A 16,044-nucleotide genomic window follows, 5' to 3' on the forward strand; every position below is an offset into this window, starting at 1 on the left:
CCTGCTGCAGGGACCATCCCAGTGCGAGGTGGCTTGGGGGGGATCTCACCTTTTCATAACAAAATTTGGGTTTTAGCAGCACAGAAGAGAGAAATAACCAGCAGCATCCTTCCCACTGTCAAGGGGTGAATTACATCTTGTGACAGTGACCGTGGTTTTCCTGGGATAATGCAGGGAATACGCTCGTGTACTTTGCCAGACTCAGTGGAATGGAAGCAGGGATGGACCAGAGCAGCGCCCAGAGTGTCCCTCACTGGGGTGAGGAGCACATCAGTGTGTGGGACACGGGGAGCAGGAGGCCCCAGGGGTCTCAGTGCCCCATTCTGCAGCCATTCCCCCTCTGCCAGGGATGGGGCCCTTGTCCCCCGGTGTGTGCCATTTACTGCTCGCTCTGCATCCCCGCCGCGGGCCACGGGGACCACGAGGCCATAGGAGACTGATGCGCATCCACCCTGACCGACTTACACCCAGGCCCGGGGACTTTGTGGGGTTCCTCCTCTCGGAAGCACCACGTGTGGTTTTAGGGCAGCACAAATCCATGCTGGATGGGGACAACGTCCCAGCCCCTACCCCGTCCGGGACACTGGAATTGCTTTGACTGCCTCGGAGCCCGCTTGCCACCACGTATCACTGCACAGGCTCCAGTAACAACTCCAGCTGTCACTGGTGTGCTTCTCCTTGCACTGGGGCCTTACACGTCGTCGTTTCATTTACAACCTGGCATTTGCTTTTCCTTCCCTTAATTCACCTCCCCAAAACCTCATTACGTTGCTGTTTGTTGCAACTGGGAGCAAATCACAGCCCAATCCAACCTGCCCCCAAAACCTCCTCGAGGTCTCCATGCAGGGGGGGAAGGACAGCAAAAAGACATGGAATTAGGAGGTGTCCAGGCTCATTTGAGAGGCGAGGAAGGGACTGTGGATGCTGACAGGATAGTAATGCAAATCCCCTTTGGAGCACCCAAAGAATCAGCCTAAATGGATTGATGTGAGGACAGAGAAGAAATGACTTCAGTTGTTTCCATAATTTGATTCGATTTATTTTTATATGGCATCTTCATAGAGAGCATCCCACAGCTGCTTCCCCAGAAGGGGAATAACACAGAGGCCGCTCTGGTGGGAGTGCTCACCAGTACAGCGTGAGAGCCTGATCAGGAAGGCACGTGCCATCTCTTCCTCTTCCCCAATTTCAGTATCACTGATTTCCCAAGGCTTTCCTCGGGGCATCTCCACAATGCACTGAGCCTGATTCTGGTCTCACGCTGCGTTTACAGCACTGTAACTCTGACCTCACACTGGTTTTACACCGGTGCACTTCCACTTACTTCAACTGAGTGCATTCCTGATTTATGCTCGTGTAAAAGGCAGCAGAAATAGGCCCATGGTTTTCCCTGGAGCAAGACCTGGCCCCTGCTGGGGTGAGGGAGAGGAAGGCTGGGTCCCTGGCAGTGCAATGCAGAAAACTGCCATGAAGTTACATCTGGACCTGACTGCAGGTACAATTCTGCTTCCTTTCAGAAGGGTGCTGTCACAGTCACAGACACATGGGACACCAGCCGGGAGGGAGAGCAGGGCACGCAGCTCTGGTGGGTTGCAGCCCCTCTTCCCCTCTGCTTTTGGGGGACAATCAGCCTGCACCCCCTCCTTGCTCCTGTCACCCATCCGTGCACAAGCCGCTGCTGTCCTCCCGGGTCCAGTTCTGCCCACGGGTGCTCCAGGTTAAACTGGGATGCGTGTGTCCTGCTTGCTTTAAAATAGGGAAGTGCCATCCTGGGGGAGGGAATCCCTGAGGGCAGCACAGCCTGAGCCCTGTTATCATGGGGAGGGCCCTGAAGAGCTCCCAGGTGTGAGCTCCAGTGGGTGCCTCTGCAAGGAGCCACTGAGGGAACTCTGATTCTTTTACTTTCTAAGGGGGAGCGGGTCAGTGCCTTGCCCTGGCTCTGCTTTGTTTGGAGCACGGAGCATAGATCAACTCCTTGATTGATTCTCTGTGATGGGAAAGGACGTAACCAGCATCTCGGTACCTGCCTCCGAGGCTGCCCCGGTCCCCTCCCCACAAACCACTGCAGCACTCCCAGCTCCTGAATCCCCATGCAACACCTGATCCCTGTTAGTGGCTGCTATTAAAAGCAGCTCCCCCGGCTGCAGGGCAGTGCTGCTGGATTGACACCAGGCATCTGTGCTCCTGACCCCCCTCCAGACCCTGCTGCAGCCGAGGGGTCCTGCTGGGCTGCGCCCTCCACACAGGCAAGTCTCATCCTCCCTTGGCTCTGTGGTGGAAGGACGTTGTTTCTGCTCAGGTGTGGGTCTGGTTTTGTGGACAGGGGTCCCTCAGGCCCTGTGCTGTGTCCTAAGGAGCCTTTTCTTGCAGTGTGAAGCCACCAGCCTGTTGTGGAGGTGTGTGATGGTCAAAAGAGCAAATAGCTCAGGGTCAGTGGTGTCACCCACAGCTTTCCCGTGCTCTAGGCCAGGCAGGCCCTTGCTGGTGCACATGGGGGATCGAAGATTCGTTTATCTCCATCCATTCTCCACCTGCTGTGAGCTGGCGCAGGGAAGCAAGTGATGCTGCAGCCCCTCCAGTGGTGCCCTGGCTTTGGGCACACAAAACCAACGGAGGGAACAGGATTCAGGTGCCCCAGCTCCCAGAGCCACCCTTGGGAAGCCTTGTGAGCATGAATCAGTGTGGCTGTATTGTTTTACAGGGCTATGCTGAGTTATGCTGGCTGAGGACCCTTTGGCATGGCCCAGCCTGATGGACAAACATCCCCCTTCTCACCCAGCTCCTCCCCTGAGCCCCTCTCCTGCTCCTCCTCATTCTCCATGCCAGCACAGCCTCCCTGCGCACACATCCCAGAGCATCCCCAGGGAGCATCCCTGGTGCTCCCCGGCAGACCCAGGAGGATGAGCTGCCACAACCTGCCATCAGCAGAGTAAAATATGGCCCTGGCAGTAACCTGATAGAGCCTGGTGGTAATTTGGGGTGGGGGGAGGAGAGGAGGAGGCATTGGAAGTACACTTCCTTTCAGTGCATTGCTGGGAAGACCATTAGGAAAACCACTAGATTATTTTTCACATTCTTCAGTGCAAAACTACTGCATTTTATGACCACTATCAATAACAGCTATCGTATTACTAATGCTACAGTTGCCACATATATAATATTTAAATCACATTTGCGGCTGACAGAGACCTATGGATATTCTCGATCCCAACAGGCTATTACAGTTCATATCATGTCTGTCATATAAATATTATGAATCATTTTCCACTATCTTTATGGGGGCTACATTGACATCATCAAAAAGGCTCTGGGTACTGCCTGATACTGCATATTTATACGCACCTTATGTATATGTATGTGAATGGAGGGAGATTTATACAACAATCATAGGTAATAAATGCCTATGATAAAGCATATTATCTTCACACTTCATTTGCAAAGTGTTCTGTATGCAGGGACGAGGAGGCTCTAAGTGACTGAGTCACATCCCAGCCCTGGTGCACATCAGTTGCTTCTGTGCCATGAGGCTGTGCAGCAGCAGGGCAGGATGAGCTGCAGCAGTGCCCAGGCTCCAGTTTGGTCCATGTGCTGCTGCCTCGCTGCAGGTGAGGACTTGGCTCGTGTCTGTCTGGCTGGCTGGGTGATGCTCCATGTGCTTTCCCAAAGAGCTGTAAATCTCCTGGTTCATGCACTGCATTTCATCTTTCACTGCTTGCTTTGCTGGCTTCCTTGGCAGCCAAGCCCTGGCCTGGGTGATGAGATGAAATAAAGACATCTCCAGGTGCTGCAAAAGGCAGAGCCGGGCTTTCCATTAACAGAGTATTTCTGCAAAGCGGTTAAACTGCTGTCCCTGCAAACCAGGTGAGAGATGCTAAACCCATCCACCAGCAGAGCACAAGAGGGGAGGGAACCTCCCACCGGATCATTCAAGGGAGATCCAGACAAGAGCCCAGGCGCCCCGAGATCTCTTCTCCAAACCTGTTTTAGCTGCTCAAACACTCTGTTAAGACTCGCTCCATATGTGGAGACAGACAAGAACAAATGCAACTTTATGGCTTGGAAGTCAGGAGGTCTCTGATAAGCATTTAATGTCCGGTTCTGGAGCAGCTGGAAGGGCAGCGCAGGACTCGTGCCTGTGCAATGCGTTCTTTTATCTGAGCAGGCTCCAGAAGAGGGGAGAATGTGGAGTCTCTGCCTGTCCTTGGCGTGGGAATGTGGCTCTCCAGCTCCAGCAGATCAAATAAATCATGTGCATTCACTTCATAAACAAACATCAGCAGCCTGTTAAATGCTGCCGGGAACAAAGCAGAGCAGTTTGAATCTGCAGCGCTCGGAAATGTCTCAGCCTGCAGAGCTTTTGCTGGTTTGTGTGTGTGGAGCCTCCCCGAGGAGCAGGGACCTTCCCCTGCATCTGTGTGGGTTTGCAGGGCTGGTCTGATGTGTCTGACAGGGCCTGGCAAGGGGACTGCGTGCCTGGGGACTGCCTCTGCTTCCAGCCTACAGGGTCCCCGTGGGATGCCACAGCCCCTGACCTGTCCCCCATAGTCCTGCTGTGTCCTGCAGCCAGGGAGCCTGGCTGATAATGGGAAGAAAAGCAACACATGAGCAGCTCATGCCCCTGAGCACAAGAGGCAGGTCCTGTCCTGAAGACCAACAGAGCTGGTACCCCAGGCAGAAAGCTCCAGAGTGCAGGGACGTTTCAGCAGCCTGAATGTTGGGAGTGATGGATAATCCAGACCCTGGCCTACCGCATCCAGAGTGTCCAAGGTCCTGGAACCTGCAGTGGCTTTGTGGGGAGCGGGTGCTGGAGCTGACACGCATGGAATGTGCACAAACACCTTGAGGCTGGAGCCACCCTTGTCCCTGCACCAGTGTGCTCTGGGCACCCCTCACTTTGCTGGGGGAGATGGAGCCCAGACATGGCCCAGGAGCTTCTCCTGCTCAGGCTTGTGTGTGTTCTTTCTTTAATCTGTAATGAAGTGCAGTGGGGGGGGATCGCTGGTATTTTCTCACTGTGCAGGACGGTAGGGGCAGGAGGGGAAGCACAGCAGGTTCTGCTGGCATCCCATCAGATGGTTCTGGGTTCTGGGCAAGATAAGCTGGAATCACTTAAAAATGATAAAGGCTGTGATTCCCAAATCCCCTTAACTGGGTCCAAGGGCCCTGTTCTGGATACGGTGTCAGCCCCCACAGCAACTCGGCACCAACCTCCTGCTGATGCCCACGCACACCTACATCCCTCTGTCCCAAAGTCTTGAGCACACGTGGTGGGGATGTGGGGAGAAGCCTTTGCTTAATGGACTTTCATTAGTGTCTCTGTTAAATTCAGCTGGAATTGGGTGATGGGACTGATGGGGCAGGCGGATCCCAAATTACCCCATTGTGTAAGGCTGCTTCCCCAGCATCCCAGGCTGAGGGGTATTTGCATTGCCCAAGGGCAGAGGGAACAAGAGCCGCTCAGGCTCACCTCACAGCTCTCCCAGGCAGCACAGGACCTTCAAGCATCCTTGCGCCGAGCAGATGTGTGAGCCAATGACCTGCAAAAATTATCTTAACGTCCCCCCATCGCCCCCCGTGACGATTTAAGTCCTTAGCTGGGAAGTGCAAAGCTGGAGTTGAGCACAGCATTAGGCAGCCTGGTAGAGCTTATTAAATTAATAGTGCATTAAAGAAGTGAGAGGAGGCGGGTGGGGGGGAAAGGGAAAGAGAAGGTTTGTAACATCACAGAAATATCCTTGCTACCTTCTGGCATCTTCAGGAGACTGGAAATGTGGGACTGCATCCAGCTGCCTTCTCTGGGGCAAAATTCCTTTGGCTTCTGTGGGAGGTTTTACCCAAATAAGGACTGCAGGATCAGACCTGTTATTGTCACTGCAATTAACATTTAGATCCACATCTAACACGAACTGTTACAGGCTGGTTAGGGAGAAATTTAATTTGCTCTAAACAGCTTGATGGGAGAGGAGCGTGAAATGTCCTAGTTATGGTAATTTCATGTGTTAGAGTCTCACAAAGGTGGATTTTCAGCCGTGGGTCTCACAGCGCTGGTATCTGCTGCAGCCATCATCTGAGTGTGCTTTGGGATGCTGAGGTTTGGGGCAGACCCTCACCCATGCTTAGTGGTGTGAGCTGTGTACACCAATGGGTTGTGTGGTCTCCGTGGACCTGCTCAGAGTCGTTGAGGCCCTCACTCACCTTGGCCTGTTTTGGCACTGGTGTAGTGTGGGCACGGTGGAGAGTTTGCCCTCATCAGACACCAGGATGAGCTTTAGTTTATCAAGAAACCAATTTTACCTTTCTGTTGTTGGGTTTTATACACAGATCCATGGGATCCATGACTTTACCCTGCTGATCCAATCTTGGAGACTTCAGGCCCTCTTTTTCTAACACCCCCCAACTTTCTCTTATATCCTTATGTATTTCCCCTTTTTCCCCTCTTCTCCCAGGAGTTAATGTATCTCAGCCATAAAAACTGACTTGGAGATGAAACTTGGCATTTAAGGTCCCAGCCCGGGAGCAAATGAAGTTACCAGTTATAAACACACACCAAAATCTGTTTGGACATGCTGAAATTACAAGAGCAGAGGATAAAAAGGATCCAAGATGTTTTATTTTGCTTCAACTTCTGCAGCTCCGCATGTCAGCTCGCAGCCTGACGCAAGATGGGTCCTCTCGGTGTTGCTCTTGGTGGTGGTGCAATTAAAGCTGAGCATCTCAGCGTGCCAGGGAGGAGGCAGGATCCGCAGCAGGACCCTGAGGGGCTGCTGGCTGCGCACCCCTCACCTCACCACGGCGTGTGGGTCTGCCCCGGAGCCAGGGCAGGGGCTGTTCTGGCAGCCAGCACAGAGGAGCAGGCAGGAGTTGTAAGGAATCAGGTATTAGGGCCTTTCCAGGGCCTCTCCTTTAGATACTACAGCGACAGATAGGAGATAGACTGATAAGGGCACGCAGGTGATAGACAGGGATATGGCAAAGGAAGATAAGAGGCTTCATTTTTATAGGAGGAGGTGCTGGGTTGCTAATATTTATGACACAGGACGCTTTGCCAATTAAAGAGTAAAGCACGGCAGATAAGAGCCTCGGAAGCGCTTCCACAGCCGGATCCACCACACACGAGGTGATGGCTGGCGGCAGCAGCGCACCCACGGCTGATGGTTGTGTGCCAGGATGGTGCTGGGTGCCCCTGCCTCCCCCATTCCCCAACCCCATTCAGTGCAGGGAAGCTGGGCTCTGCATAAGGGGCTACCTCGGCCCCCAGAACCCCCAGCAGTTGTCCTAGTGTCATTTCAGGCTTCCTGCATGGCTGTGGGGCTCCCACTGTGTGCGATCAGAAGCAGCCGTGAACCTAGCCTGTTTGTTGTGTGTGTTACAGCCATAAGGAGCGAGGGTCGATATGATGTTTAATATGCTTCAGGCACAGCGGAGTCGCTTTGGTCCATCAAGTCACTAATACACATTCTTAGGGGCTGAATATCATTTATTAAACCCCGAGGCATGTGGAGATGGGGGGGGGGGGAGCTGGGGCCTGGTGATGCCGCTGGGGTGGTACCCACAGAGTTTGTGGCCGCACACTCACAGAGACTTATTCGTGGTGCCTCGTTTGTGGGGAAGGGGAAAAATAGCGCTGTGAACGCTGCCCACTGCGCAACGCACCCCGGGGATGGGGCACAGGGCTGGGGGCAGCGGTGGTGGCTCCGCATCGCCCTGGAGAACCCGCACCGCTACCCCCATCTCCGTCCTTATCATTACGTGTCCCTGTTTTCCCATTACGTGTCCCTATTTTCCCATTATGTGTCCCTGTTTTCCCATTACGTGTCCCTGTTTTCCCATTACGTGTCTCTGTTTTCCCCCCTTTCCCACCGCTTCAGCAGACCCAACGGGCCGGGGCCGGGTGGCTGCGGGCGGGCGCGGGGCGGCGCTGCGGGGCGCGGGGCGGGCGCTGGCGGCGGTCGCGGCTCTCGCTCCCCCCCTGCGCGGGCCCCGGCGCGGAGCCGGAGCCGGAGCCGCAGCCGGAGCCGATCGCGCCCGGCGGAGCCCCGCGGCCGAGGGACGCTGTGGGGAGTTTGCAACAACTCCGCGGCCTCTGCGGGGCCGCCGGTGCGGGGCCGCCGCCGCCTTCCCCGCCTCCTCCTCCTCCCCTTCCTCCTCCTCCTCCTCCCCCTCGGGCTTTTCTCCCCCCCTTCCCCTCCCTCCCCGCTCGCTCTGATTCCGCTCTCCTCCCCTCCGCGCCCTGCGTGTGTGTTTTTCGCCGCCGCTCTCCGCCGAGCCCCTTGGCATGAGTTAAGCCCCAGCCATGGACACCAAACACTTCCTGCCGCTCGGTGAGTTTTGTTCCGAAAAAGATTCTCCATTCCTGCGGCGGGGCGGGGGGGGGAACGCGGTTAAATAACGTGAACCGAGCTGCTGCCGGCCTCTTCCCCCCGTGCCGCGGGGTGCGCTGCGCCCCTGCCGGGGAAGGGGGGGGTTCCCGGACCCCCGGGGGGAGCCGGTGTCAGCGCCGGGCAGGCCCGGGCCCCCCTCTCCGCCTTATCCCGGTTGTTGGTCTTGTTTTGGTTTGGTTTTTCCGGGCCGGGCGCGCAGCTCAAGCGGTATTTTCAAACGGGGCAGCGGGGCTGGGCCGGGGGCGTCCCCCCCCGCCCCAACTCGGGGCTCGGTTTGCGGTAAGGGGGGGGCGGCACCGCGCAGCCTTCGGTCCCCCCCTTGATTTGCTCCATCGGCTTCTTTTTTCCCCCTTTGCCTCCCTGTCCGCGCCCGTGGGGACCCCTCCGGCGGCATCGCCCCTCGCCGCCGGCCCCAGCGCTCGGGACCCTGTGCCCCGGTGTTTTCCTCTCCTCCTTCCTCCCCCTCTGCTTCTTAGTTACATTTTAAAGCCTATTTCCAGCTGGAGTTTGCCACTGTTTCGGTGCCTGAGTCAAGTCCTGGCTTGTAGGGGCGAATGCCTCCTCGCGTCTGGCTTTCGGGAGCAGCGAGATTGCGGAGCCCAGCCTTGGGGTGGGGGGAAGAAAAGTTTTGGCCAAGTAACCCAGCGCCAAGTCCAGGCGAGGGGGGAGCGGTTGGAGCCCTGCCGGCTCCAGCACACTCCGTGCTTGGGCCACCAGCCTCCGGCCGAGCGAGCCCAGGGCCCCCAAGAACATCCATTGCCTAGTGAGAGCAGCCCTTCTCTGGGCTTTAAATCTGTGCTCATCTCTGCTCCCCCGCGGTGCTGTTTTGTTTCTTTATTTCTTCCTTTTTTCAGTGTTTGTTATTTTTTGCGTGTTTGTTTAACAATTGCAGTTTTAGTTGTTCCTTTCCAAGAGTAGAACAAATACAAACAGCACCAGATGCCCAGCCAGCCCTGTCCTATGGGACTGCCAGGCTCTGGGGGCTATGGCAAGGAGAGCCTGGGCTGGCAGGGCTGTGGCAGGGCTCTGGCACCTTCCTCCCCTCCTCAGATGCTGGTTTGGCCGTGGTGGGCAATGTGCCCGGGTTCACTTCCCCGGAGCTGTGGCTCTGCTGCATTATCCCTTGGGAGCAGGTCTGGCATTCCCAGTCCCACCGACCCCGTTTGGGTGCCTCTGGTGCAGGTATTGCGGTCAGCACAAGCACACCGAGGCAGAAGGTGCCTCTTGCTGCACACAAGTGGTTCAGTCTTGGGGGTGGCTGCTTTGAGTATTTCGGTTTCCTTTGATGCTCTTGTCCAGATCCCTGTGGATAGGGGCAGGATCAGGCCCCTGCGTTCTCTTCCAGAGCTCTCCTGTTACGCTGTAGATGATAAATAATGGGCTGTGTGATTATATTAGTGAGGTTGGTCCCGACAGGGGGAGAGGGGCAGCACGTGTCACCTTGCTGCTGGCTCGGGAAGGGTTTTCACACTGGTGCGAATGGAAAACAACTCATTTATCTGCTCATTTATCCATGGATGTGTGTAATGGGGGTCTGAGCGTCCAGAGGAGAGCCAAGGCGGGCACCCCAGGATGGGGGTGCTGGGTCAGGGCTGTAACTTTGTGTTGCTGGCTTAGGAGAAAATCCAGCCCTTTTGGGGTGCGTGGTCTGGGCTTGTGTCTGCTGCACGTGGGGCTGCTGCAGAAGTGGCTCTTGAACTTTATCCACTGGTCTTTGGTCCCTGATTAGTGGCAGAATCAGCTTTGGTGTGAGGGCAGTGGGTTCTGCGGGGTTTGGAGGGGGAGATGCGGGTCCTGCCCTGAGCAGGTTGAACCTGAGGGGGTTTGAGCAGGATGGAGAAGCGAGGGTGAGCAGAGACCTTCCCATAAACCAGAGTGGAGCTGGGGGGCCCTCGGTGCTTTGTGGAGGTTGAATGGTCCAAAACCTGCCGGGTCCTGACTTCACAGAGTGCCAGGGTGTTTCACCAGCCCCGTCCCATGCCACGGCTGGGAGCTGTGTTTGTGAGTTCAGGGGGAGAAAAGAGCCAAGCTCAGAGTTCATTTCTCTGCACACCAGTGTAGGCCTGAGCTGGAGAATGGGAGCAACTGGGGACCAAAAGCAGGCGCCGTTACTGTGTGGCCCCGTCAAAATCTCGGCTGAGTTTGGCGTAAAAAGGGTAACCTGGGGGAGGTTGTGCCAAGCGCTGCCCGTGGTTATACTCGGATAACCCCGCTGAGGTCATGGGGAAGCGTGGCCAGCGCTGGCACTTTTAATAGTAGTATCTCATTTTCCTGCTTGTCCCGGGAGCTCTGGCGGGTGCCAGGCAGAGAATCCTGTGAGGACAGCACGTTCCCCTGCTCCAGGACCTGCCTGTGTGCTGTGCTCCTGCATGGAGCAGGTACCACCATGGCTGGGGTCAGGCTTCAGCGCCTCAGGGTCCTGCAGATGCTGCCTTGGGAGCTGTCTGGGCTATGGCTCTCCCTTTACTAGGCTTTGAACAATGGGGATGTCTTGCTGTTGTTGCTCCTGGGGGGAGGCGGTGCTGTGCCGAGTCTCCAGGAGGAGGAAAATCAAGGAAAAGCCATTTCTGTAGTGGTTGTGAGGCTGTGGGGATCCACATCTCCAGCCTGGTGGGTGCATGGTCAGGCTTTGCACAGGGCCAGGCTGTGCATGATGCACAAACCGGGGAACTTGGTTCTTTGGGAAGCTGCTGGTTCCCAAGGCTCTGCGATCCTTTCATTGCTTCGTCTTCTCCTTTGCACGCTCCGGTGAGGAGGTGGTGGCTCCTGGGGAGCGAAAGGGGATGGTGAGTTCAGGGAAACCCTCCCTGAGGCTCAGCTTCATGGGGGGAAGAAGCACTTAATGAGTGTCCGAGCTTCCCTGCCGCAGGTCAGCTCGCCAGGTTACAACCCCTGGAGCCTCTTCCCACTGCATGGCCGTGCCAGGGATGCTGCAGCTGCTCAGGATATGGGGTGAGAACCGGCTGTGCACGAGGCCAGGCCGGGAAACAGCAAAACAGCCCCGTGTCCAGCGGGGGAATGACCCGGAGCGTGGGAGTGGGAGCATCCATGAGACATCTCCATCCTGTGTCCCCCGGCCTTGCCACTGCGTCCGGGATGCAAGAACCCAGGGCAGGGTGGTGGGAGCCTGTGCCTGGCTGAAACCTCAATGTGATCCTTGATGCAGCTTCTTTTAGCTTCGGAAATTCACAGCTGGCATGAAATCCATTGGGAGGAGAAAGCCTGAAAGTGTCAGGGCTTGTTTGGCATCCCTGGGAGGAAGGAGGAATCCTCTGCCCCACATCCCGAAGCTGCTGGAGCTGCTCCGGAGAGGGGCCTTGTAGGAGCAGGAGATAAAGTGTAGTCACATCCTGGTCTCTTGCTGGAGCAGAGTGTAGGGCTCGACCTCTCCCCATTGACATATGCAAAACAAGCTGGGAAGGAATTTCTGCCTTTTCCAGTTTCTGGGCTGTGACAGTTGAATGAATCCTGTGTGGGTCCCTGCGCTGGGTCTGTGTCATCCCACTGCCTCGCAGAGAGCGTTTGTGTTTCTCATGTTTGGGGCATTTTGTTTGTTTAAGAGAGCGCGGGGGAGAAAGCCACAGAATTTTAGTTATTCCTTGCAAATATTATTATTGGCGTTTGGCTGCTCTTCGGAGAGAAGAAAGTCAAGGGGGGAATCAAAACATTTCACTGGAAAATGCACCCTGGCTCCGTCCCACCGCGGCTCAACAAGAAATGTTTATTGAGAAATGGGTTAAAAACCTTTCTGTTGGAGCATTGTCTCTGGGAGCTGGGATGGGTTCCCATATGCTGGAGCCACCCGGCTCAGTAGTCGGCTCTGTTGTGTTGTTGCAGGATGGGTATGAGAGCAAGCAGACAGCGGAGCTGTGGATGCCGCGGGCAGGGGCTTGGGGTGTTCTCTGGTCCTGCCTCTTGCACAGGCTGCTCCTTCCTACCAGCATCCTGGTGCCTTTTGGCGGGGGGAACTGTGTGTGAGCCTGGGGCTCCCATGGGGCTCTGGGCTGCCTGGAATCACCAAATCATTCCTGCTATAAATATCCCCTGGCCCCGCTGCAGGAGGCGGCGACAGTGAGGGGTGGTGGCCCCTGGTGAGGGGCTTCACTGGGGCGATGGAGCAGGGATGCCGAGGGGTCCCTGTCCCCTGGCTGGGCTGCTGCTGGTAACCAGAGCCAGGGACACCTCCAGTCACTGCTGGCCAAGTGCTGGGTAGTGCAGGGACCTTCCCTGGGAGCTGGGGAACCTAATTGGGCTCTAATTAATCCTGTTCTCTGGCTGCGAGCCGTGGCGCGTCTGCCCGTGTCAGAGCCCTCGTCACCTCCCTTGGACACGCGGCGTGAGGGGATGCTCGGCACAGCGAGGGGATGCTCGGCACAGCGAGCTTGCCACCGGTGCAGGAGCCAACCCAGCAGTTCCATAATTGCTTCCAAAAAGGCCCAGGTGGGCTTTCAAAGTCAGCAAAGCTGCAAAGCAATAGGGGAGGCAGCCTGGGTGGTTTTATTTTAATTGATTTTGTCAGGAGTTGCTGTATTTTATTACAGTGAAAGACGAGACTCTGGAATAACTTTGAACGTTTGACACGCACACAAAAAGCAGCTTTCTGACATTTTCCTCTTTGCTTGTCTTTTATTTTCTTTCTCCCCTCTCCTCCTCCTCAAAGGGAAGCGTGTGCCTGGGGGGAGGACGGGAGGAGGGAGGGGTGGTGGTGCCTCTCCAAAGGCTGCTCCGACATCAAGGCAGCGCAGAGCAGATGAAATAATATTGCAAATAAGGATTTAAAAGCCCTACAGAAGGATCCCCACGCGCGCCAGCTCAGGCTGCTCCGAGATCTTCAGACAGCAGCAATTTAGCCTGGGAAAACGCTCCCCGGTTGAGATGGAAACTGGCTGCGAGAACTTGCCTTTTCTGACGACGTTTTGCTTCGGAAAAGCAAAGCAAAGTCAGGGAAACCACCTGAGTTTGTGTTTGGAGCCGGAGCGTTTCAAAATGGAGGGTGTCCTCCGAGGCAAACAGGGAGCGATTCCCTCGCACGGAGGGGAAGCAAGGGCTCCGGCGCAGCTCCCTCCTGTTTGACGTGCAGTTAAAAGCTAACCCAGTTCAAACAGGCCCCTCGTCACAGCGCGCTTGTGTGGGGTTTCCTTTCTGTCACCGGGATCCACAGCAGTAGTTCCAGGGCTGCACCTCCCGGCTGTAGCTCTGATCTCGGCCCCAGCTCTTGGCTCCTGCCTCCGCAGCACCAGGGCACGATCGTGCCTTGGGAGGTCAGAGCCTGCCCGGGTGAGACGGGCTCAGGGGGGAAACTGAGGCACTGGGAGCGTCTGTGTGGGCAGGGAACGGGGCCTGGGGCCGGGCGGTGTGAGAGCTGGGCTGGGAGCAGATCCGGCTGGGATCTGGGCTCCACAGGGCTCCTGTGGGTGTCGGAGGGTCCCGGTCCCTGGTACCCAGAACCCCCCATAACTGCTTTTTGGCCTGGGAGCAAAGAAAAGCTCATAGATGTGGTTGTGTGTAAGCCAGGAGCTCCCACACCAGAGGGGAAGGAAAACCCACCCTCAATACTTGTTCTATTAAGCATCGGGAGAAGGGCTTACGTCCCCTTTCTCTCCAGTGGAAGATGATTCCTCTCTTGGCTTTGGTGGGTTTGGGTCTCGTCTGAGCCATAAGCCCTTCCCTGGGTGGCACTGGCTGCAAAGCGGAGAGAGGAAAGGTGCCCGACTGGTGTTTGTGAGCAGTAAAATGGCAACGGGATCCCCCCTGCCTGTTCTTTTCTTGGCCTCCGCTGTTGTGGAGGTTTGGTTTGTTTCGGCTTTTGCAGACTTTAAACACAAGGACAGAATTGTGTGGAAGCTGAGGAAGCGCTGGGGCCCCTCGGCACCCAGAGCAGTCCCTTTGGGCTGGGGCTCCAGGAGCGGATCGGGGAGGGATGCCCTGTCTCGTTTCGACTGTGCCACACTGGGCATGAAGGCAGAGACGCTTGATTATTGATTCCCCAGTTTTGGCTCACAAGTAAGTGCTGGAAGGTTGTGTTTTCCCATGAGCTCTGTGGGCTGCTGCAGGACGGCTCTGCTGTGAGCACCAGCTCCTGTGTGCCCACCACAGAGTCGATATGAGGCGATGGCAGCGATGAAGGCAGAGCAGAGGAGAAGCAGGAGGGGGGCTGTGCTTCCAGCTGGAATATACTCACATATGGGGATGTGATGGAGGAGGCTCAGTGGTGGGCAGTGGCACAGGTACAATCTCCTTCTCCTTCCACCTCCTCTTCTTGCTGTCCTGTTTGTGCCATGAGCGGTGTTACCGGGTGTGGAAGCTGTCTGGAGGGGCTGTGGCCCTGTGACCTGGGGCAGTTAATGGTGTATCAGTTTCTGGTTGTGCTGGAGGCGTTCCCTTGTGCTGCGTGGGGAGACCCTTGGCCCCGTGCTGCTGCGCATCAGTGGTGGGGCCTTCTGGAGACCCCGCACCCGGGAGGTGCTGCTGCAGCCCATGGGAAACCCCCACCTCGCAGCCCTGCACCCGCATGGCCGGTCCCCTCCTCACCTGCGCTCCTCCACGTGTGACTTCCAACTGATGATGGGGATCCAGCGGGATCCCCGGCGCTCCAACCCACCGGGCTCCAGCTCTGCGCCTTCCCTTCGCGTGACAGAGCAAATCGCCCTCGGGTTCATCCTCCCTGGTCCTAACTGCTGCTCCCTGGGTCTGCTCCCCCCGCGCGCTCCTTGAGTTATAACACATCAGAAACGGTGGCTTAGGATTTGATTTAATTTCCTCTCTTTTTATTCATTTATTTATTAAGAACCCCCATTTCAGCCCAGGCTCCCATGCGTCGGGCTGGGGAGGGGGTGCAGCTCCCGCTCCATCCCAGCACAGACCCCGTTGCGTGCATGTGGCTCACAGACAGTGAAATTGCACCCTAGAGTTATAAAGCAATTGTCTGGCTCAGCAGCAGGATGAGCATGAAATGGTGCAGAAAGCAACTAAATAAAATTGGGTAAGGCAGATGCATGGAAATAATGACATCTCTGTGCTGCAGTCAGGGCGCTTCTGCTTTCTCACACACGCAGATAAACTTTTATAACAGGCTTTGCATTCATTTTCCCAGGAAACTCTCCTGGAATGGAGATGTGTGTCAGTGTGGTGCGAGCCCTGTGTCCCCTTTCCCATGCATCCAGGGCTGCCATGCCGAGCATCGCTGCTCTGTCCCTGTGTCCCTTGATTCCAGAGCTGGGGTTTTGTGCTCAAGCCCCAAAGCAGTAACCTTTGTGCCTTCAGTTCCCTTCGGCTGCGGGGGCTGACCGCCGTGTCCCATCAGACTGGACAGGAGATGCTCTCCGGGCCTGCTCTCCCTTTGGAGTTTTCTCCTTTGTTCCCCCCAGGATTATGGCAGTTGTAAGGATGGGACCCTGCGGGCTGTTGTGTGGAGCTTTAGGAGATGTGAGCAGGGATGGAAAACCCAGGTCAGTGCACCGGCCATGTCCTGCATCCCTCCTCCCTGTTGAGGGCTGTGGAAGCAGGGACACCCTCTCCCACCCTCTGCATTTATGTGGCTGTGCAGGTTAAAATGCCCCAGACTGGGGGCCTGCAGAATTGATCCAAACTGCAATTCCTTCCTGGTGCTTCCCCAGGCTCTGTGCTGCTGGAGGAGGAGGAGGAGGCTTCAGACGATGCCAAG

At 56.3% G+C, this 16,044-nt stretch overlaps 1 protein-coding gene across 1 annotated transcript in view; it reads left to right on the forward strand.

The window, feature by feature from the left end:
- Nucleotides 1–7,995: 7,995 nt before the first annotated feature.
- Nucleotides 7,996–16,044, forward strand: part of RXRA (retinoid X receptor alpha) — an 87,811-nt gene continuing 79,762 nt past the window's right edge. Inside the window, exon 1 of the mRNA XM_062641079.1 lies at nt 7,996–8,321. Within this exon, the coding sequence (XP_062497063.1) occupies nt 8,294–8,321 (28 nt within the window). The 5' untranslated portion in view covers nt 7,996–8,293. The remainder of the gene's footprint in view (nt 8,322–16,044) is intronic.

Source organism: Pezoporus occidentalis, unplaced genomic scaffold (assembly GCF_034315485.1).
Source record: "Pezoporus occidentalis ecotype Australia unplaced genomic scaffold, CSIRO_AGI_Poc_V1 ctg68, whole genome shotgun sequence".
NCBI classification, from domain to species: domain Eukaryota; kingdom Metazoa; phylum Chordata; class Aves; order Psittaciformes; family Psittacidae; genus Pezoporus; species Pezoporus occidentalis.